General features: G+C 38.8%; 1 protein-coding gene across 1 annotated transcript in view; it reads right to left on the bottom strand.

Annotated features, from left to right (window-relative positions):
* The window catches only part of ACACA (acetyl-CoA carboxylase alpha), a 335,776-nt gene that overhangs the window by 221,859 nt on the left and 90,887 nt on the right, over positions 1–23,030 (bottom strand). Inside the window, exons 4-5 of the mRNA XM_012648637.1 lie at positions 2,765–2,897; positions 1,304–1,442 (exon numbers count right to left, since the gene is read on the bottom strand). Coding sequence (XP_012504091.1) covers positions 1,304–1,442; positions 2,765–2,897 — 272 coding nt within the window. The remainder of the gene's footprint in view (positions 1–1,303; positions 1,443–2,764; positions 2,898–23,030) is intronic.

Here is a 23,030-nt window from a genome sequence, read left to right as displayed (position 1 = left end):
TTAGTAGAGATGGGGTCTTGCTCAGCCTGGTCTCGAACTCCTGACCTTGAGCGATCCACCTGCCTCGGCCTGCCAGAGTGCTAGGATTACAGGCATGAGCCACCGCGCCCGGCCAACTCCACAATTGCTTCACTAACTCTTACTCATTCTTGGCGAGGCATAACCTCTTTTAGATAGCTCTCTCTTAACCCTGTCCCCAAGAGTTAGATATCTCACCTCTTTGTTCTCATGGTACCCTGTGCATGTTTCTATTATAACACGTACCTCATTATATTGAAATTGTTTCCTAGAAAAAGATCACATCTTATTCAATTTGAGTCTCCATATTCACTGAATGAATGAATAAATGATTTAATTGGAGTATCAGGTAGACATGAATGGATGGATAGGGAAAAAGAAACCATATAAGCTAGTTTATATTTATTATAGATGACCTCATCTTTACAACTATCCAGTGAAACAGACTTTATAATCTTCGTTCTACAGGTATAAAAATTGTAACTCAGAGATATGAAGTGTTCATCTAAATGAGTTTACATAATAATATCTGTTTTCCAATAAATTGGTGACTTCTCTGTTTCTAAGTAAGATGACATAATAACCTTTACTCCTTAGGAAAAATTTTAATATGATTGTCTCAATACAGAGAGAACATATACAGACCAAAATAGGTTTAGAAGAATAGCTCTTTAAAGAGCTAGTGTTATCTGGTGGGTATTTCACCTTAAGAGATTATATCTTAGTGATAAAAAGTATGGAGAAGAAAGACTAGCCACACCTTTCACACCAATAATCTCCACCTACAACTCTCAGATAGAGGACTGAGCAGGGAATATGCAGAAGAGCTATGTGAAATCCACTTGGGTCCCACTTAGGTCTCTCTCCTTCAGGAGGAAGAGGAGGGAAAAAAAAAAAAAAGAATCTTAACCTAAGTTTCTTCATAATTCAATACAACTCATAAGGGAAACAGCATTTCCTTCCAAACCTTTCTACTTACACCTGCCAAAGTATGTGGCAGGGCAAATAAACTTAACAATGAAAAAGGCACACACTTGAAAGTTCAAATCAACACTTTTGTTAAAGTTTTATGTACTTACCCTTAGAACACAGGAGTTTATATTGAGGTTAACTACAGTATAATCACTTTTATATGCCTATTATTCATACTTTTTAAAGAGAAATTCTTTTTAAAGGTTTTCATTTGAAAATCTTGCATTTGGGAATCCCCCTAAGTTAACATTCTCCTACTTAAAAGCTGTGTTTTATGTTTGATCATGATCCTTTCATAACGCTATGAACTCACCTGCATTGGCTTTAAGGTCTTCAGGGGTGACCATGACAACGAATCGGATTGCACGCTCATTTCGAAACATTTCATAAGACCACCTACGAATAGACCGCATGCATTTCACCGCTGCAATGCCATTGTTGGCAATAAGAACCTGGGAGGGGGATGGGAAGTGGAAGAAAAGGCAGAAAAGAAAGGCAGCAATGAAGGAAAAGAGATTAGAGAATTTTTATAGCTCTTTCTCTGAAAAAGTCAGATTTTCAACCAAGAATTCTTGTTGTTAGCCCAAGATGTTAGGAACCAGCTGCCCCATGATTAAACCGTATTTTAAACTTGTTTGCTAAGCAAATACTTTAATATGTGCCAGGTAAAACTTACTGCTTTCTAACTTTATTTCTTGAAGGGAAAAAATTCACAACTACTCAAATTCTGTAAGTTGGTGGATTATTCTACCATACCACCATACCTATTACTAGGGAACAAAAGAAAACAAACTTCAGAGGGATGATGTATTATCAAAGAAGGAATGGGAGAAGACTGAACAGTGCAGTGTCATGCACCACTCTCTGTTGGAATAAAGCAAGGTGCAGAGTCCTAAACATGTTTAAAAACCCTGGCATCAATCACTTCTCTCCAAAATCAGGAACCCAATGCCTTAGAATTATAGAGACTGCCTCAGAAAGAATGGTCACAATAAAAACAATAGAAGAATCACTTAATCCTGAGACGTCCCTATAAACAAACCTTTCATCTCCTTACCTATCTTGCAATCATGCCTCTGAGGATAACATAAGCTAATAGACACATACTCTATCTTTATTGGAAGACTAATAGAAGGACAGTGCTGAAGCAATACAGTTAAGAGTAGAAATATAGGTCCCTATCTCTTAATCTTTTAATCACTGCAAGCTATTTCAACCAAGTCATCCTCTCAGCTCTGTCATGGTTTAGATAAAAGTGACACAGAATTACATTTCAAAATACTTGAAATCTCTTTAAGTATTTCATGTGGTATATTTCCCCCTAAGTATCTCAAATACCTAGTGGAAGTCAGTAAGTCACAGTGTATCAAAATGTTTAAGTCATCTCTTCTGAAAATCTCTCTACTCCCTTAGCTCTCAAACCAATGCTGCGGCATAATATCGCCCACCAGTCCCCAAGCTAATCAATTCTTTATACCCTGTCAGATCAGTGCAGCCCCACCCTATAAAACCACAAGATCTTTCAAAAAGAACTTCATGAGCACTAGTCCATCTCCTTAATTACCTATGACTAAATTATCAGTGGTAAATACATATTTACAGAAAATAGTGAAATTATATTAACAGGATGTTAGGGAAGCAGACAGAACAATTCTGCAAAAAGAGGTAAAGTCTCTGCAAATCTCAATATCAATTTTGAGCAATTCTACATAATAAATCCAGGCATTAAATCTCAAATACTTTTGACAAAATAATTTAGTGAGTTACAACTTACCTTCTCAATCACTTTATTTCCCCCAAAGCGCGTAACAAATTCTGCTGGAGAAGCCACAGTGAAATCTCTCTGAGAGTCGATTTTCTTTCGGTCTCGGCCTTGCTTTACTAGGTGCAATCCAGACATGCTGGACCTATAAAAATAGAGAAACCATTAAAGTCTATAGATAGGATTTCTTTGCACCATTTATATGCCGTGGAGACCGGCTTTTCACTACGATGCTTATAACAGTACATTTTTTTTAACTCCTGATACATTGGCGATTAAGTTTCGACGTATGAATTTCAGTGAAGATACAAGCATTCAGATACTACATACATATGTACATATATACACACACACACATGTGTTTCTATACATATATATTTTTGGTATTATATTTATACATGTATATACATAAAAAATTTGTACATGCCACCACACCTTTCTATTTTTTTGTAGAGACAGGGTCTACCTATGTTGCCCAAGCTGGTCCCGAACTCCTAGCCTCAAGTCATCCTCCTGCCTCAGCCTCCCAGAGCGCTGAAATTACAGATGTGAGCGCTGGCACCTGGCCCTGATGCTTTTTACTTAATTGGCAGTACTGTATTTTTTTTTCTTAGTGGCACATCAAATAATAGTGCTTCCAACAATCAACAGCGCCTTAGATTAGATGAAATATAGTAGTAGAAACAGCATGAGACTGGGTTTAAATTCCAGATCTAGTCATTAAATAGCTCCAGTGATCTCTGGCAAATAATTTAAACTTGCTCAGCTCCAGTGTTTTCTTTGTAAAATATGCATAATATTCACTGTTCCAGTTATTTATCTATTGTCTCTCAGCTCCACGCTTACCCTTTTATGCTCTGCTTTGTGACAATGGGGCTAAGAGTCTTCAAGCTTTATTTCCAAAACTCCTGTGCTAGGTTTTTTCTATTCAGTTCTACCAATGGGAAGGCAGAAAGGTAAGAAAAGAGACTTTCTTTCTTCCTGTTTTCCAGCTCTTATCAGCATTGTTCCAGCAGTAATAGAGAGTTAATTTCAGCCTCTAGCTTCTTTCAGCACTCCCAGGAAAAGCCTTAGAGGTACCAGCAGCAGTGGATTGTAGCTCCGAGGCAGAGTATCAGCCTTTCCATGCTCACTCATCCTCTGGACCATGCTGCTTGGACCTATCAGTCACCTGTCAGGCCAGGCCTTCTCCTCTGGGACCTGAGCACCAACTACTCAAAGCTTACTCCCAAAGGTCCAAGCACCAGCCTCCTACCCTAGGGCCCTCCACCAAACTCTGAGATTCTAGTAAAACTATCTCTACCCTTTTGTACTCCCCGCCCTAGGGGTGATAGTTGCTTCCTCTAGTTATTAACTCTGGGTCACCTCAGCATCCCTTTTTTGTTCTTTATTCTTCTAACACCCAAGTGAGCGCTATTGAATGCCCTCTGTTTTCTTATAGTTTGTGCAGTTTCTCTTCCTGTGATTGGACCTTGACTGATAAGACCCTCTGAAAGAGTGTTCTGAGGATTAAGATAATGGATATAAGCTCATTTATACACTATTTGATAGAAAGCTGTTTTCTTTTCCTATTCGCATCTGTTCTTCCTTTCCCCTACAATTTAACCTTGACACTGCAGTAAGTTATCTTTTCAAAATAAAAAAATACGATTAAAATCTTCCCACAAAGAAAACAGCAGGTCCAGATGGTTTAAAAGACAAGTTCTAGGGCAGTCATCTACCAGACAATAACTTCCAGACAATAGAAAAAGAAATAAAACTCCCCAGCTAGAGTAAGATAACAAAACTAGACAAAGATGTTACATGAAAGGAATATTCCAGGTCCATTTTACTCATGATTATAGATGCAAACTTCCTAAATATCCTAAAACACTAAGGTACTGGTGCAAAAATGGGCAAAATAATTAATCAAAAATATGTTACTTCATAACAAAGTTGAGTTTGTCCCAGGTATGCAAGATGGTTTAATTTTAGAAAATCTATAAATGTAAAACACTATGTAAGAGGTCCTAGCAAGTGAAATAACATGAAAAAAAAAAAATTAAACTCATTAAGATTACAAAGGAGGAGGTTAAACTATCATTATTTGCAGATGATGTGACCATTTACATAGAAAACACAAAAGATTCCAGAGATAAATTATTAGAAATAACAAGAGACCTTGGTCAAATATTGAAGGAAAACAACAAACTTTTTCTCCTACTATACTCTTACAACATAGAACACTTTTGTGATCCCCATGTATGGGGGGTTTTCTCCACATACCAAGCAGTTCTGCAGCATATACCAGCTGGGTATTCTGTAATTCAATTCAATTCTGACACTATCTGTGTGGAGATAGTGTCATATCCCATGAGTTAAGTCCCATAAGACTTCTACCCCCACCAAACTATAGATGTCAATTCCAAGTCCCAGGTTGTAAGACCTGTACTTCTGACTAAATAACTATACATTGGGGTTCCAAAGACAACGTCCTAGGGTTTGATTAATTTGCTAGAGCAGCTCACCAAACTCAGGGAAATACTTTACTTATGTTTACCCATTTATTATACAGGATATTACAAAGGATACTGATGAACAGCCAGACGGAAGAGATGCACAGGGCAAGGCATGTGGGAAGGGCATGGAGGCTCCGTACCCTCTACAGGTGCATGACCTTCCAGGCACCTTCATGTGTTCAACAATCAGAAAGCTCTCCGAATCCCACAGTTCAAGGATTTTTATGGAGGTTTCATCACATGGGCATAATTGATTATATCAATGGCCACTGGTGATCATCTGAAAATTCCAACCATCTAATCACAGGGTTGGCTCCCTGGCAACCAGCCCCTATCCAGAGGCTATCCAAGAATTCCTCATTCACCAGTCATCTCATTAGCATACAAAAAGGCACTTATTACTTAAGAGAGTCCTAAGGTTTTAGAAACTGTGTGTCAGGAAACTGGACAAAGACTATATATTTCACAATACAAGTGTCTAGATACATGATTAACATACAAAAAGTCCAAAAATATTATATACAGCAGATTACATACAGATTATAAAATTAAAAGCAGAGTTTTAAATATACATACTTTCAAGAGATATACATAGATACAATAAAACTATATAAAAAGGAAAACAAGTGATTAAGGAAAAGGATTATCTGGGTTGAGGGATATAGGGAGAAGGGCTGAGGAAAAGATACCATATGGCTAGGTGCAGGTTATTGCCAAGACCTACTTTTGTTTTAGGTGACAGGTTTTTTTTTTGTTTTGTTTTGTTTTTTTTTGAGACAGAGTCTTACTCTGTTGCCCGGGCTAGAGTGCCGTGGCGTCAGTCTAGCTCACAGCAACCTCAAACTCCTGGGCTCAAGCAATCCTCCTGCCTCATCCTCCCAAGTAGCTGGGAGTACAGGCACGCGCCACCATGCCCGGCTATTTTTTTCTGTATATTTTTAGCTGTCCCATTAATTTCTTTCTATTTTTGGTAGAGACGGGGTCTCGCTCTTGCTCAGGCTGGTCTCGAACTCCTGAGCTCAAAGGATCCGCCCGCCTCGGCCTCCCAGAGTGCTAGGATTACAGGTGTGAGCCACTGCGCCCGGCCTAAGTGATGGATTTTTAAATTCTTTTTTTTGGTTGGGGGAGACAAGGTCTCACTCTATTGCCCAAGCTGGAGTGCAGTGGTGTGATCACAGCTCACTGCAACCTCGAACTCCTGGGCTCATGTGATCCTCCCACCTCAGCCTCCTGAGTAGCTAGAATAACAAGCTTTGGCTAATTTAAAAACAAATTGTTTTGTAGAGATGGTGGGGGGGGGGTCTCATTATGTAGCTCAGGCTGGTCTTGAATCCCTGGCTTCAAGTGATCCTCTGACCTTAGCCTCCCAAAATGCTGGGATTACAGGCATGAGCCACTGTTTTAATCAGTCTTTAAAACAGCTAAATAACAAACCAAATAAATAATATTGGCCACACGTGGACCAATGATAAGTGGGTCATGAACCAAGGATTATGATTATATAATACTATACACCTGGAGTTACACATACACATACACACACAGCTAATAAGAAGCGATTCCCCTAGCACACCGCACAAAGGCTTAAGGGTTGTAGCCACCACAGAAGATTACAGGGCAAGATGAAGCTGACAGCAGAACTGACTGGAGCTCTATACAAGCAGCAGCTGGAACAGAAACACTCCAGGTGTCAGGACCCCTCCATCTTTTCCTGCAGCTACACAATAACTCTTTCTCTACCTCCGGCCAGAAATTAAATTTACTAAAGTTAACCCGTGAAGGGGCAGAAGCACAGGGAACTTAGATACAGTGGGGAATGAGAGTAGCACGAGGGAAGTGGTTGTGCACCAGCGCACAGCTGAGGGCAGAAGTGAGGCACCATGATGAAAATGAGGGGCCCAAGTATAAAGATGGATCTCATCAAAATCTCCACCTCTCACCTACCTTTTCTCAGGAAAGTATTAGATGATGTCTTCCAAAAGGATGGAGTGAATCAAGAAAAAGGAAGATAAAGGATGATGGCAAAAGAGGATCCAACATGGAATAAAAGAGAAGGGAATTCCCTAGATGACTGTTCAAACTGAAGGAGGAAAAACTGCTCAGGAGAGTTACCTCCTTGAAAACATACGGACAGCTGGCAACGGTGGCTCATGCTTATAATCCCAGCACTTAGGGAGGCTGAGCGGGGAGGATCGCTTGAGAACAGGAGTTCCAGACCAGCTAGACCCCGTCTCTACAAAAAGTAAAAAAAAAAAATTAGCGTGATGGCATGCACCTGTAGTCCCAACTACTCGAGAGGCTGAAGCAGGATGATCACTTGAGCCCAGGGGTTTGAGGCTGCAGCAGCTACGATTGCACCACTGCACTCCAGCCTGGGTGACAGAGTGAGACCCTGTCAAAAAAAGAGAGAGAAAGAAAAGAAAAAATATGTACAGATTACCTGTTGTATTTAATCATAAAAAAACAAAACTTTGTATACATACATCTTAGTCCACATGGGCTGCTGTAACCAAATGCCATAAACTGGATGCCTTATAAACAACAGAAATTTAGTTCTGAAGACTGGGAAGATCAAGGCACTGGCAAATTGGGGTCTGTTCTTGCTGTGTCCTCACATGGTAGAAGGTGCAAGGTAGATCTGTGGAGCCTCCTTTATAAGGGCACTAATTCCAGGAGTGACTTACAACTTCCCAAGGGCTCTACCTCCTGATACATTGGCGATTAAGTTTCGACGTATGAATTTCAGTGAAGATACAAGCATTCAGATACTACATACATATGTACATATATACACACACACACATGTGTTTCTATACATATATATTTTTGGTATTATATTTATACATGTATATACATAAAAAATTTGTACATGCCACCACACCTGCCTATATCTCAGTTACATTTTTCTTTTTTTTTGAGACGGGGTCTCACTCCGTTACCCAGGCTAGAGTGCAGTGGTTTCATCACAGCTCACTACAACCTCAAACTCCTGGACTCAAGCAATCCTCCCGGCTCGGCCTCTCAAGTAGCTGGGGCTCCAGGTGCGTGCCACCACCCATGGCTAATTTTTTTATTTTTTGTAAAGACAGGGTCACGCTATGTTGCCCAGGCTGGTCTTGAACTCCTGCTGGCCTCAAGTGATCCTCCTGCCTCAGCCATCCAAAGTACTGGGATCACAGATGTGAGCCACTGTGCCCAGCCATCTCAGTTACTTTTTTTTTTTTTTTTGAGACAGAGTCTCACTATGTTGCCTGGGCTACTCAGTTACTTTTTTATTACTTTGACTATCAGTGGAAGTTTTGCTTGGTTTTCCCCCAAAACGGTAGAAGAGGTAGGGAAAAGGAAAAGATGATTGTTCTAAAGACATATTTTGCCAACTCAGTGTTTTTTATTGCCTATTTCTAATTTAATTTTCAGGTAATTTTGTTCAAAATTAAAACTATAGATTATGAAAACAAGGAAACAAACAAACCAAAAAGATAATGGAGGAACTCTTAATGTCTGCTGTCAAGCAAATCATTCAGGTCTTCTATGTCAATCCTCTGCTGGGAGGCTCAGACCTGCAAGAGGCCTGAAGAAGGCCCAAGGGGGCCTGATTCATTTCCTCTTCAGCCTGAGTTCTAATAGCAAGAAAAAGAAAGATCCCAGGGTAAAGGGGGTTTGGCATTCTCGACAACTCTAGTCTGGCTACATACCAGAACAACTGCAGCAGGCATCTCTCCTGGCCCTAGAAGACACATTCTAAAAAAGTTCTCTGTAAAAGTACCTTCAACAGGATGCTACACACTACAAGAACAAATATCTTTCCTTTACAACAGTTGAAGAGATTTCACTCTTGAAATACCAGCCAAATCTAGAGAGCGTATATGACACAGACTGAGATCCCTTAATGATAATAGCACAGCGAGGTCTGCACAGGGGTCCTTGCTTTCAACATAGCTACAATATCATACATGGGCTCTGGTATCTTTTGTTCAAAGTCTGAATGTAAAATAAAAGTTTAGAAATTCAGGAGCAAATATACCAGTCTTTATTCATTTCCTTAAAAAAACTCTTCATTTTTTTTATAGAGACAAAAAAATCATCACATCAAATAAATTCCCTTCACTCTAAGTGCCTTACTGATTTTTAAAGGTATAGACAGGGTACGGTGGCTCACATCTATAATCCTAACATTCTGGGAGGCTGAGGCAGGAAGATTGCTTGAGGACAAGAGTTTGAGACCAACCTGGGCAACACACTGAGATCCCATCTCTATAAAAAAGTTTTTAAAAATTAGCTGAGCATGATGGCATGCACCCATAATCCTAGCTACCTAATCCGGAGGCTGAGGTGGGAAGATTGCTTGAGCCCAGGAATTTGAGGTTACAGTGACCTATGATCACACCACTGCAATCCAGCCTGTGTGACAGAGTGAGACTCTATCTCTTAAAAAAAAAAAAAAAAGGAAAGAAAAGAAAAAAAAGTATATATTGCCCAAAATGGCACCCTAAAACTTACCTTTGAAGCATGTAATATCTTATCTCCTTATTTTCCTCTAGAGAACCCTCCATATCAAGGTGGCCAAGGAATGGAAGCTTTTTCTTCAGATTTCAGTGTTGTAAACACAAGCCACAGTTCCTCTGCCTATTGAAGCTGCTTAAAGCCCAGGGGGACAAGAGATACTATGCCTACTTCTTGGCCCTGCTTCAGTCAGACTAGAGTATTCCTGATGGCCTCAAACTACACTCTTTTTTTCTGTGTACTTTGTCCCTGATTTCCACATTTTCCCACTTTCTCCCTTTTTGCATTTTCCCCCTACACTTGGTATAAACATAGAATTAGCTGGTTTCCCAGAAGGACTGAGAGGAGAAGGAGAAGTGTAAAAGCATGCATAACTAGAAAATAGGTCTTAGCAGCTCTGCTTTAGCTGTAGCAAACATGCTTCAACAACAGTCACTTTCTTCTGACAGTCACCAGAGAAAAGCTCCACTGCCTCTCCTGGCTGCCAGGAGCACATGACAGGGAAGGCCCAGGGCAAAAAGAAGACAAAGTTTATCAGGACAACTAAGCCAGAAAATAATGGGGTCATGAAATCCAGAGGGAGGAGGATAGCACAGCCTCAACAGGTAATTTCTGAGACCCAATCAAAACAAATAACACTGATCATCAGAGTGCAAGATGGCAGAAAGCAGGTCAAGAAGGAAAGAAAGCAAGTGGAAAGGAAACATGTCACTATTAAGTAACTCTGAATAAAGTGGGAGCCATAATTCTAATTTTCAGGCCAAATACACCTAAACTAAGATTTTATTCACCAAAGCTTGAGAATGAGAATGGAGGTGGTATAAAAGGGATATCGAAAAGATGTGGATAAAATCCTTAAAAGGAAAAGAGACCCAGACAAATATTTTGGAGGTCTAACCTAGTTTAAGCAGGAAAGAAAAATCCTGCCTAGAAAGACTACTAGGACATATATGTTACTATGAAAGCAAATTTGCCACAGACAGATGCTTAAGAAATAAAAAATGGCTGAATATTATACAGTAACATCTCCTTGTTTTAGCTTTTAATTACATAGTTGCCATGATATTTTTCCCTTCTATTGAGAGAAAACAAAATGGCAAAAGACTCTAAAGGTTTAGAATCTACAGAATGACAACTTCCTGGCACGAATCCTCAGGACTGGAATAACTTACCCGAATCATATCTAACCTGAATCATGCACCATAACAAGAAGTTTCCCATCAAAATGCTGGATGGAAGCCAGGCACAGTGGCATGTGCCAGTACTCCAGCTTCTTGGGAGGCTGAGGCAGGAAGATCCCTTGAGTCCAGGAGTTTGAGTCTAGCCTGGGCAACACAAGGAAACCCCACCTCTTAAAAGAAAAAAAAAAAAAAGTGCTGGAAAGAAATAGTTAATAATCAGATGCCAACCATACTGAGAACCTATTAACCTTCTAGAAAAACCTTTCAAAGCAGAAGTATACAAATGACCTGGAGCATAAATGGAAGATAACGATCAGGTAGAAGATAAATGATTAAGACAGACAAATCCTTCACATGGCATTCTCCGTATATATTTTTTTTTTAAATCTTGATCTTAGGACATTCAGGTAACCCAAATTGAAAAGACTCAATGAGGCCACTCAACATGACAACCAGCATAATAAAAAATGGAATTCCTGGGTTGTTCTCTGGTCTGTATTTTTCATCATCCCTTCCATATTGTGCCAATGTCTGTTAAGTTAGTCAAGCTTACTTTTTCCTTTAAAGAACCAAGCTGACGCAGAGGAGCCTTCTATCCTTACATCTCTTTAGAGTAACATGTCTCAAAAACAGAGCGCTGGAACCTTTGTTCAGGACAATTACAGCAGCCACAGGTGTAGAAGCTGCTCGATTTTACACGTCTAGGTGTCTACAGATGTAGGCTGTTTCCAAAAGAAACTTGTTATACAAGTTCACCATTCAAAATGCAAATAAAGCACTGAGTGTAGAATAAGGCAGGCCACTTTGCACTCAAGTGTATCAGAAAAAAATATTAAAGAGGCACATTCAGTAATAAACTTTATGCTGTCTTTCACCAAAGGGATCTTTCTACAACAACCAAATACTAACACCATATACCCAGATCCAAAAGCAAAGATACAGTTCCTACTCTTTTATGGATGCTGCTCCAATTTTTCTATAATACTAGAACACCAGAAATAAAAAGCTCCATCCATTACTCCAAATTCAGAGCATCCTCATTTTAGTCTAACATGAACAGAGTGTCCAAGGTAGACACATACCTGGCACAAAACCCAACTAGAAGCCCACATTGATCCCAGCATTGTAACATGCCAAGCACCAAGGATGATATAGCAGTTTATCCAGCAGACAGTGATGCATTTGCTGGCTTGACTGCAACCAGTCTGAGTTATAATGTAGCACTGTGATAGACTGTTTTACATTGGGGCTTTTACAAGCAGAGAAATCTTGGATCAAGGATGATCACATATTTAAACATTTCTCTGGGGACTCTAAATTTTGTTCCATTGATCTATATGCCTAGCCTTGAAGCAATGTCACATAGTCTTGATAACTGTGGCTTTATAGTAGGTTTTGAAGTCAGGTGGTGTAAGTCTTCTAACTTTGCTCTCCTTTTTCGAAATTGTTTAGCTCTGGGTTTCCATGTAAATTTTAGTATCAGCTTGTCAAATTCCAGAAAGCAAAAAAAAAGGCTGCTGGGATTTTAACATGTACTGAGAATTTACAGATTAATTTAGGGAGAATTGCCATCTTGACAATATTGAGTCTTTCAATCAATGAACATGAACTACCTCTCCATTTATTTATATCCTACTTAACTTCTGTCAGTAACGTTCTACAATTTTTAGTGTATAAGTCTTGCACCTTTTTTATGTTTATTCCTATTTTATTCTTTTTGATACATTGTGAATAAAATTATTTTAATTTTTTGGGTTGCTCATGTCTAGCTAGCATATAGAAATACAATTAATCTTTATATATAGATCTTATAGCCAGTGATCTTGCTAAACTCATTTAAAAATTTTTGTTAACAACTTTATTGAGATATAACTCACATACCATACATCTCACCCATTTAGAGGGTACAATTCAATGGTTTTTAGTATATTCACATAGTTGTGAGCCATCATCACAATCAATTTTAGAACATTTTTATTATCCCCAAAAGAAATCCCGTACCCAGTAGCAGTCACTCCTCAATTCCCCAACACCTTCCCCAGTCCTAGGCAACCATTAATCTACTGTCTTTATAGATTTATTACAGACATTGCATATAAATGGAATAATCTAATATGTGGTCTTTTGTGACTGGGCTTCTTTTGTTTAGTATAATGTTTTCAAAGTTGTATCACGTATCAGTATTTTATTCCTTTTTATGGTTGAATAATATTTCATTATATGGATATACATTTTATTTACACATTATCAGTTGATGGACACTGGGTTTTTCCCACTTGTGGTTATTATGAATAATGTTGTCACGAACATTCATGCACAAGTTTTTATGTGAACATATTCTTTCCTTTCTCTTGAGTATATAAGCAGGAATGAAATTACTAAATCATATGGTGAGTGTTTAGTTTTATAAGAGTGCCAAATTATTTTCCAAGTAGCTATATCATTTTACATTTCCACCAGCAATGTAAAAATGATCCAATTTCTCTGCATGCTCACAAACACTTGTTATTGTCACTATTTTTTATTTTAGGCAAACGATAGGTATGTAGTGATATCTCATTGTTATTTTAATTTGCAACTTCCTAATAGCTATTTGTATTTTTCTAATAGCTGACAACTATTAGCTATTGAACATCTTTTTCATGTGCTTGCTTGCCATCTGTTATCCTGTTTGGTGTCATTTGCTGTTTTTTTTTTAATCATTTCTCTCTTCTTCTTGAGAATTTCTATTTATTGATTCATTGTTGTCATGGTTTTAAAAAATTCTTTAAACATGTTTTCCTTTAGTTCTTTGAATACATTTACAATAGCTGTTTTGAAGACTTTGCTAAGGAACACTTGTAGATTTTTCTACAGACTTTTTTTTTTCCCCATAAAAAATATGGGTCACACTTTCCTCTATCTTTGCCTGGCCTATGATTTTTTATTGAAAATTAAACAATTTATTGTAGCAACTCAGGATTCTGATTTCTTTTACTCAAGAAGGTTGTTGTTGTTACTACAGTTTGCTTGTTTCTTGGCTTAATCGTTTGCCTGGGCTAAATCTAGGAAGTCTGTCTCCCCCACAGTATAGCCACTGATGTCTCACCTCTTTTTTTTTTTATTTCTTATTTTTATGTTTAAATCTGGCCTCTGAGTAGTCACCCTTATCTCTGCATAGCTTAGATGTCAACCAATGATTAGACAGGGATTATGCTAAAACACCCGAAATCAATAAAGTTTTTTACTCTGTTCATAGGTCTGGAAGGAGCGGAGTGTATGGTAACACGTTCAAACTTTAGGACATTTTCAAGTCTGCCCTAGCTTTTACTTTCTGTTGGTGCTTAGCATGTCTCTTTTGCGAATGTATGCTGCCTCAGCCAGCAAAATGCCCCAACCACAAACAGGCCTCAGTCTAACAAAGCCATTGGCCTACTCCACTTGCCAACTGCCAAGATAATCACTTCCACCAACAATGCCATTAAGCATGGACATCATCCACCACCCAAATCAGGTAAGCTCCCTCTAACTGTAACATCAAAGCTGCCAGTGACCTACCCACATTGGCAAAACTTCCATGCCAAATGAGCTGGGAAGGAGGGGATGGAAACAGTCCCAGGTAAGAACACCACAAATTCCTACTGTTTTTACAGAATTTCAGCAGTTTTCCAAGTAAAAAATTTTCTCAGATTATTGTATGCCTTTTGGTTGATTTCAAGAGTGCTAAAATGGTTGTTTTTGTCCATTCTGTCAAACTTTATAGTTGTTTTTTAGGTTGAGGATTTGCCAATCTCCTCACTCAGTTAAGTCCCATGTTTTATTTACTTTTGAGATAATAAAGTGCAAATATCTTAAGTATATAACTCAATTAATCTCACATATATATACCCACATAACCAATCACCCCAGAGACAGAATATTTCCAGAGTCTCAGAAGGCTCACTGTGTTCCCTTCCCAGTCAACACACTCCCCAAAGGTAAGCACTATTCTGACCTTTACAACCATAAATCATTCTTATCTGTTCTTTTTTTTGAGACAGAGTCTCACTCTGTTGCCCGGGCTAGAGTGCCGTGGTGTCAGCCTAGCTCACAACAACCTCAAACTCCTGGGCTCAAGCAATCCTTCTGCCTCAGCCTCCTAAGTAGCTGGGACTACAGGCATGCACCACTATGCCCGGCTAATTTTTTCTACGTATTTTCAGTTGTCCAGCTAATTTCTTTTTATTTTTTTTAGTAGAGACGGAGTCTTGCTCTTGCTCAGGCTGCTCTAGAACTCCTGAGCTCAAACAATGGTCCCGTCTTGGCCTCCAAGAGTGCTAGGATTACAGGCATGAGCCACCACACCCAGCCTCTTATCTGTTCTTGAACTTCATATATATAGCGTTATACTATATGTACTTTTATTTCTGGCTTCTTTTGACCAATATTATGTGTATAAAATTCATCCATGTTGTGACATAGTAATGTTTATTCATTTTCATTACTGTGTAGAATTCTATTCTCTGAATGTCCCATGATTTATCTATCCATTCTATCATTGATGGATATTTGGGCTGTTTATAAATTTTGAATATACTTGTCCTTATACTTGATGATGGATAAATGCACCAATTTCTTTTCAGTATATACACAGGAACAGAATTGCTTATTTATGAGTTATGTGTATGTTTAGCTTTAAAAGATACTGCCAAATAGTTTTCTTTTTTTTTTTTTTTTTTTTGAAACAGTGTCTCATTCACCCAGACTGGAGTGCAGTGGTGTGATCACAGCTCACTGCAGCCTCAAACTCCTGGGCTCAAGCGATCCTCCTGCCTCAGCCTCCCTAGTAGCTGGGAGTACAGGTGTGTGCCACCACACTTGGCTAATTTTTTTATTTTTTTGAGACAGGGTCTCACTTTGTCGCCCTGGGTAGAGTGGTGGAGTATAGTGGCATCATCACAGCTCACTGCAGCCTTAAACTCCTGGGCTCGAGCGATCATCTTGCCTCAGCCTCCAAAGTAGCTGGGACTGCAGGTGTGCGCCACCATGCCTGGCTAATTTTTATGTTTTTTTGTAGAGATTGTTACCTCAGCCTCCCAAAGTACTAGGATTACAAATATGAGCCACTGTGCGTAACCTCCAAATAGTTTTCTAAAGTGGTTGTACCAATTCACAGTCCTACCAGTGATGACTGAGAGTTCAATGTGCCCCATATCCTTGTAACCACTTGATAACGTCAGTCCTTTAATTTTAGCTTTTTTGGTTAGGATAAGTGTTTAACTCATTGTAATTTTAATTGACAAATGCCTGATGACTAATGATATTGAGTACCTTTTCATATGCTTATTTGCCATTTGGATATCTTGTTTTGAAGTGCCTGTTCAAATCTTTTCCCCATATTTCTATTGTGTTGAATGTCTTTTCTCTTATTAGTTTATAAGATTCTTATAGTGGGATATTTTAATATTCCTCTTCCAGCAACTGATAGAATAACAAGTAGAAAACTCAAGTATACAGAAGAACACCATAAATGAAAAACTTAACTGATATATATAGAACCCTGTAAGCAACAACTGCAACAGACACATTCACTCCAAGTGTTGATGAAACTTCATCAAAATAGGCCATATGCTAAGTCATAAAGTATAAAAAAATTTCAAAGGTCTGAAATCACATATGTCCTCTGAACACAATGTATTAAACTAAAAATCAATAACAAAGATAAAATCCCCAAGTGTCCTGAAATTAACCAATACACTTCTAAATAATTTATGGGTTAAAAAAGTCACAATGAAAAAAGGAAAATATTTTAAATGAATGATAACGAAAATATACATTGACACTTGGGGAATGTTAATATAATAAAATGAATTGATGAGTGGATACAAAAATAGAGAGAAGCATATCAACAAAGCCAAAAGTCAGTTCTTTGAAAAGGCTAATCAAATTAATAATTTTTTACTAAGACTGATCAAGAACAAATGAGAAAATGCTAATTGCCAGTATCAGGAATGAGGAAGAGTAATTACTAGAAATCCCACAGACATGAAAAAGAAATGAGTATATTATTACAAACTTTACGCCAATAAATCTGAAAATTTTATCTAAAATTAGTAAGTCCCTTGAAAAACAACTTTCCATTCCACTCAAGAAAATAGAAAATCTGAGTAATCCTAAATCTACTATAGAAATTATAATATATATAACTTAAAAGCTACTACTATTGACTTCTGTGACTGTCCCTGGTCAATCTTTATATCTCTCCCATTTAGTCAACTAATATTTATTTAGTGACTATTGTATACTATAGAAAGTGCTGCATATACAATTATAAACAAAAGATATATTGTCTCTGCCCTCATGTTACAGTTTAATGGAGGTAAGCAATCAAATAAATATACCAGTAAAAATATTACGATTTATGATAAATATTATCACAATGTGGGGGGTGGGGGAGTGGTAATAATAGTAAGCCTCTCTGAGGAAATGACATTTAATCTGAAGCTTAAAGGATAAAGACCTCAAGTGACCACTGAGAGAGTGAAAGAGAATTCCAGGTAGAAGGACCAGTACATGTAGCCTTGAAATAGGAAAAAGATTAGCCTACTATCTTTTCAGAGGAACTAAAAAGCCAATATGACTGAGAAGCACTGTCAGCAAACGGAAGGTGACAGACGTCACATCGTTCAGGGTCTCATGAGCCAAGTGAAGAACTTTGTATCTTATGCTAAGTGCAGCAGGAAATCAGGAGGCAAGAGTATAATACAGGCAGGGAATCCAGTTAGGTGACCATGCTAGTAGTCCAAGCAAGAGCTGATAGACTAAGGCTTGAACTAAGGTGATGGCAATGAATGTATCAAGGTAAATATTGGAGACAGAATCAACAGAACTGAAACATGATTCCCCAGGTTTTTGGCTTGAGCAGAGTGACTGGAGGTGCTATTTACTGAGATGGGGAAGATTAGAGGAGGATCAAATTTATGAAGAGGGTACGGGAAATCAAGAGTTCAATGCCTATAAGATATTCAAGCGAAAATGTCATATAAACAAATGAACATAAAAAGTGATCTCAGATGATAGGTATGGGAAAATATTATAAACTTGGGAGTCATCAGCATACAACCAGTGGCAAAGGAATGAATTATATACGTATATAGAAAATGTATATCAAGTAAAAAGAGAAGAAAGTCTAGAACCAAGCAGTGAAAGAACCCAACATTTAGAGGTTATATGAAAGAGAAAAAGCTTGCGAAGGAGACTGGAAAAAGTAGAAAGGAGGTAAGGGAAAAGCCAAAAGTGTGCTTTTTAGCAGAAAAGAAAAGCCTATGTTTTAAGGAAAATGTAGTCACCTGAATAGAACTGTTGAGAGACCCAGAAAGATGAGAACTAGAAAGTATCCACTGGATTTAGTAATATAGTAGTCATTAGTGATTTTATTTTATTTTATTTTATTTTTTTTGAGACAGAGTTTCACTGTGTTGCCCGGGCTAGAGTGCCGTGGCGTCATCCTAGCTCACAGCAACCTCAACCTCCTGGGCTCAAGCGATCCTCCTGCCTCAGCCTCCCAAGTAGCTGGGACTACAGGCATGCGCCACCATGCCCAGCTAGTTTTTTCTATATATTTTTAGTTGTCCAATTAATTTCTTTCTATTTTTAGTAGAGACGGGGTCTCGCTCTTGCTCAGGCTGGTCTTGAACTCCTGACCTTGAGCGATCCACCCGCCTCGGCCTCCCAGAGTGCTAGGATTACAGGCGTGAGCAACTGTGCCCGGCCAGAAAAGGGGTATTTAAAATGTAAAGGATGGTAAAAAGGAATTTGAAGAGAAAAAAATAAAATAAAATGTAAAGGAGAAGAGGATGACCAAAGGAGAGAGGATCCTGAGAAATGCTTGTAACAAGAAGGAAAAACAAGAATGTGAGTACAGGTTCAAGTAAGTTTAAGATGAGGTATCAGAAGAATTTCGGGGCTGAGAGTTTCTATTTTCTCAATAAAATACGTGGCAAGGTTATAAATTAAAAGTATGTCTAAGCCAGGTACAATGGCTCACACCTGTAATCCTAGCTCTTTGGGAGGCTGGAATGCAAAGATCACTTGAGGCCAGGAGTTTGAGACCAGCCTGGGTAACATAGTGAGGCCTCGTTATCTATAAAAAAGTAAAAAAAAAAAAAAAAAAAGCTAGGCATGGTGGCACACACTTGTAGTCCTAGCTACTTAGGAGGCTGAGGCAGGAAGATCGCTAGAACCCAGGAGTTCAAGGCTGCAGTAAGTTACAATCCCACCACTGCACTCCAGCCTGGGAACAGAGTAAGATTCTGTCTCTAAAAAAAGCAAAAAGAAGTGTGTCTAGAAGGAGCAGGGAATGAGCACAAAGGAAGCTGCTGGTTTGAGGACAACGGAGAAGGAATGAAAGTATTATTGTGGAAAATGTAAGGCCAAATTACCAGAACAGAAAAGAAAATAGGAGAAAGAACAAGAAAAGTTTCACAGCACAGGCAACATTTGAGAAGGTCCTTAAAGAGTAATGATCTCAAAGAATAAATGGAATTTCAATGGTCAGGGGAAAAGGCATTTCAATAAGAACACATGACAAAGAGACAGAAAAAGAGACTAAGACATAAACAGAATGAACAAAAGTCACAAAAATGGAAAGTATAGGGCATGTTGGGGAAGAGGCAATTGTCTAGCGTGACTGGAATACGAAAAGGAGGAAAAAAACACTGAATACATGGATAGAGAAGGAAGACTAGAAAAATTAGTTGTGGCCAGACTGTAGAAGAATTTAAGTACCATGACCAAATGCTTACTACGTAGGTAAATTACATAATTTCTCTGAGCCTGTATCCTCATCTGTAAAATGAAGATAATTAATATCTACTCTACAGGACTGACTGTTGTTTGGTTCCTGAGATAAATATTGAAAGCACTTAGTGCCTAACTGACAGAAAATGCTCAATAAATGGCAGTAAATGTTGGGGTTGTTACTACCTTAGACTTTACTCTGAAAGCAGAGGAAATTTATTACATGTTTTTTTTTGAGACAGAGTCTCACTCTGTTGCCCGGACTAGAGTGAGTGCCGTGGCGTCAGCCTAGCTCACAGCAACCTCAAACTCCTGGGCTCAAGCGATCCTCCTGCCTCAGCCTCCCGAGTAGCTGGGACTACAGGCATGCGCCACCATGCCCGGCTAATTTTTTCTATATATTTTTAGTTGTCCAATTAATTTCTTTCTAATTTTAGTAGACATGGGGGTTTCGCTCTTGCTCAGGCTGGTTTCGAACTCCTGAGCTCAAACAATCCACCCGCCTCGGCCTCCCAGAGAGCTAGGATTACAGGCGTGAGCCACCGAGCCCGGCCTATTATGTGTTTTTGAACAGATGTGAAAGAAGATAGTTAGAAGGCTACTGCAATAGAGCAAGCTAGAGATAATGAACACCTACACAAGGTCAGTGATGGTGGGAGCCAAAATGAAAAATACAAGGGGAAAAAAATGTAGAAGTGACATACTACAATTATTTGCATTTAGTGGGTTGGGGTGTCCTGGAACTCAAATCCAAATTCTGTATTCTGAACACTCTTAAGAATTTTTCACTGATGATCTCCTATAAGTCTTCCTGACTAATGGAGTCCCAGTTTTCCGACTGCCCTTCGATTTTACTGGAGAGGAGGTTAGTATTTTTACTTGTGAAGAATTATTAAATTGGCATTTTGAGATGAGAACTATAAATCTTGGGAGAAAGAGTACTCAGAAAAATATCAGGTATTAAGCTATGGTTATTACAATAAATTCATTTTCATTTCAACAATGTCACCCACATGCTAGAAACCTGAGATAGTTAAAAAAAAGACTTGCCAGGCATGGTTGTGTGCTCCTGTAGTTCCAGCTACTCAGGAGGCTGAGGCAGGAGGATTGCTTGACCCCAGGGGTTTGAGGCCAGCCTGAGCAACATAGCGAAATCCCATCTCTTAATAATTATTAATTAATTTTTTGAAAAGAGAGAGACTATCATTCTAAAGTATATCTGGCATGAGATGTTCCCAACTTGACACTAACGGCCCAAGGTCAAAGCCTCCGATACCTTTAATTCTTTCTCTATTATTCTTTACTAAAAATCTACCCTTAAAAAAAATAAAATCAACTGAATTCTTTTTTTGATACTGCTATCCCCTCAAATAACTGTTCTATTTTCCTCTTTGCCATCAATTTAAGAGAAAATATCACTGAAATTCCTACTCCACCACTTACTTACTATTAATACTTAATCTCCTGCCATCTACTAAAGCTGTTTGCCCCAAAACCCTGCTACTATTCACTAACCCCAGTGCTTTTTCTTAGTCTTTTATCTTTTTTGCTTTTTAGAGATGAGGTCTCACTATGTTGCCCAGGCTGGTCTTGAATTCTTGGGCTCAAGCGATCTTCCCACTTCAGCCTCCTGAGTAGCTGAAACTACAGGTGCATGTTGCTGTGTCTGGCTTTCTCAGTCTTTTATCTTTTACTTCTTTATCCAACACTGTACACCACATCCACCACCCTGAAATTATTTTTTCCTTCACTTTCTTGGTTATCCTTCTACCTTACTGATAATTTCCTGTGTCCTTTGTCTTTTTTTTTTCCCTATCCTTCCACTTAAAGATAGATGTTTCCCTAAGATACGTTTCCCTTCTGCTATGTACTCTTGTGCAACTGGATCTAAATCCACTTGTACAATTTTAATTTCAATCCAACAAACATTTACTAAGCTTTTGCTATATGCTAGGCGATGTTCTAAACTCTGAAAAAGTGCTTCTTGGCTCAGGATTCATACCCGACTCACTTGGAGAGCATTAGAATAAAGATTCCTGGGCTCCATGACCAGAGAGTGTAATTTAATAAGTCTGGGATAGGCCTCAGGAATCCATATTTTTTGTAAAGCTCCACAGATGATTCTGTTGCACAGTGAGGGAAAACCTAAATATTGTTTTCCATTTTACAGATGTCTTAGTATGTCTGAGCTGTATTTACTCCAACACTTCTGACACCAAACATGTGAGTTTTTTTCCGCACCAACAACCAGTTCTCCAACTCTGTGGACACCAACTGGGAGTCTCACAATTCAATTCTGACAATACCCAGAGTTAGCACAGACCCCACAGGTTAAGTGCTCAGTCCCACAGACTATCCCCACTTCAGATAACAGTTCTAAGTCCCAGCCACCTGCACTTCTGACCAACTAGCTATAAATCAGGAGTTCCCACAACCCCTTCCTAAGGTTTGATAATTTGCTAGAATGGTCCTTTACTCCTCCCTGGAGGCAGAGGAGCTAAAAGTTTCAACCCTCTAACTATGCCATGGTCCTTCTGGTGACCAGCCCCCATTCTGAAGATATCTAGGGGCCCCTAGCCCCCAGTTATCTCATTAGCATAGAAGATACTTATCACTCAAGAGATTCCAAGGGTTTTAGGAGCTGTGTGCCAGGAACCAGGGACAGAGACCAAATACGTATTTATTATCACAATATGACATAGAAACTTTTAATGACCTGACCTCTATCTTAATAGTCTCTTCTTTTATTGCACTGATCATGCTGTGCCCCTTACATTCCAGTAATTACTCAATTACTTGCAGTTGCCTGAACATGCTAGATGTTGCACTAGTACCTCTGAACATGTTGTTCACCCCACAATCTCTACCCTTCCTACTGCATATACTCCTATCTCTGTTAGCCTGTCTTTTTTCTGTTCATCCTTCAAATCCAAGTTCAAACATCTCTGAGACCTTATTGGACCCCTAACAGATCTCTTCAAGCCCATCATAATAATGATTAGGGCTCTTGTGAGCATTAGAAGTAATGTTAAGTACCTGGTACAGTGTTTGGCTAGACACTAATATATTCAATAAATAACAGAAACCCACCAGAGTAGTGTCATAAGATGATCACTTTATTTTTTACAAAGATCCCAGTAATAACCAGGTGGGGCTTATACTGAAGGGGGAAAAAGATTGGAGAATAGCTAAAATGCTACTGCTATAATCAAAACAAGAAATAAGAGAGCAATGGCAAGGGCAAATGGAAAAAAAAGGGATGAATTCAAGAGGCATTGGGGAGGCCGGGCGCTATGGCTCACGCCTGTAATCCTAGCACTCTGGGAGGCCGAGGCGGGC

The sequence above is a fragment of the Propithecus coquereli genome, unplaced genomic scaffold (assembly GCF_000956105.1).
Source record: "Propithecus coquereli isolate 6110/MARCELLA unplaced genomic scaffold, Pcoq_1.0 Scaffold291, whole genome shotgun sequence".
Lineage (NCBI taxonomy): Eukaryota > Metazoa > Chordata > Mammalia > Primates > Indriidae > Propithecus > Propithecus coquereli.
Note: the sequence above shows the minus strand (reverse complement) of the source record. Positions and strands in the feature narration are given on the sequence as shown.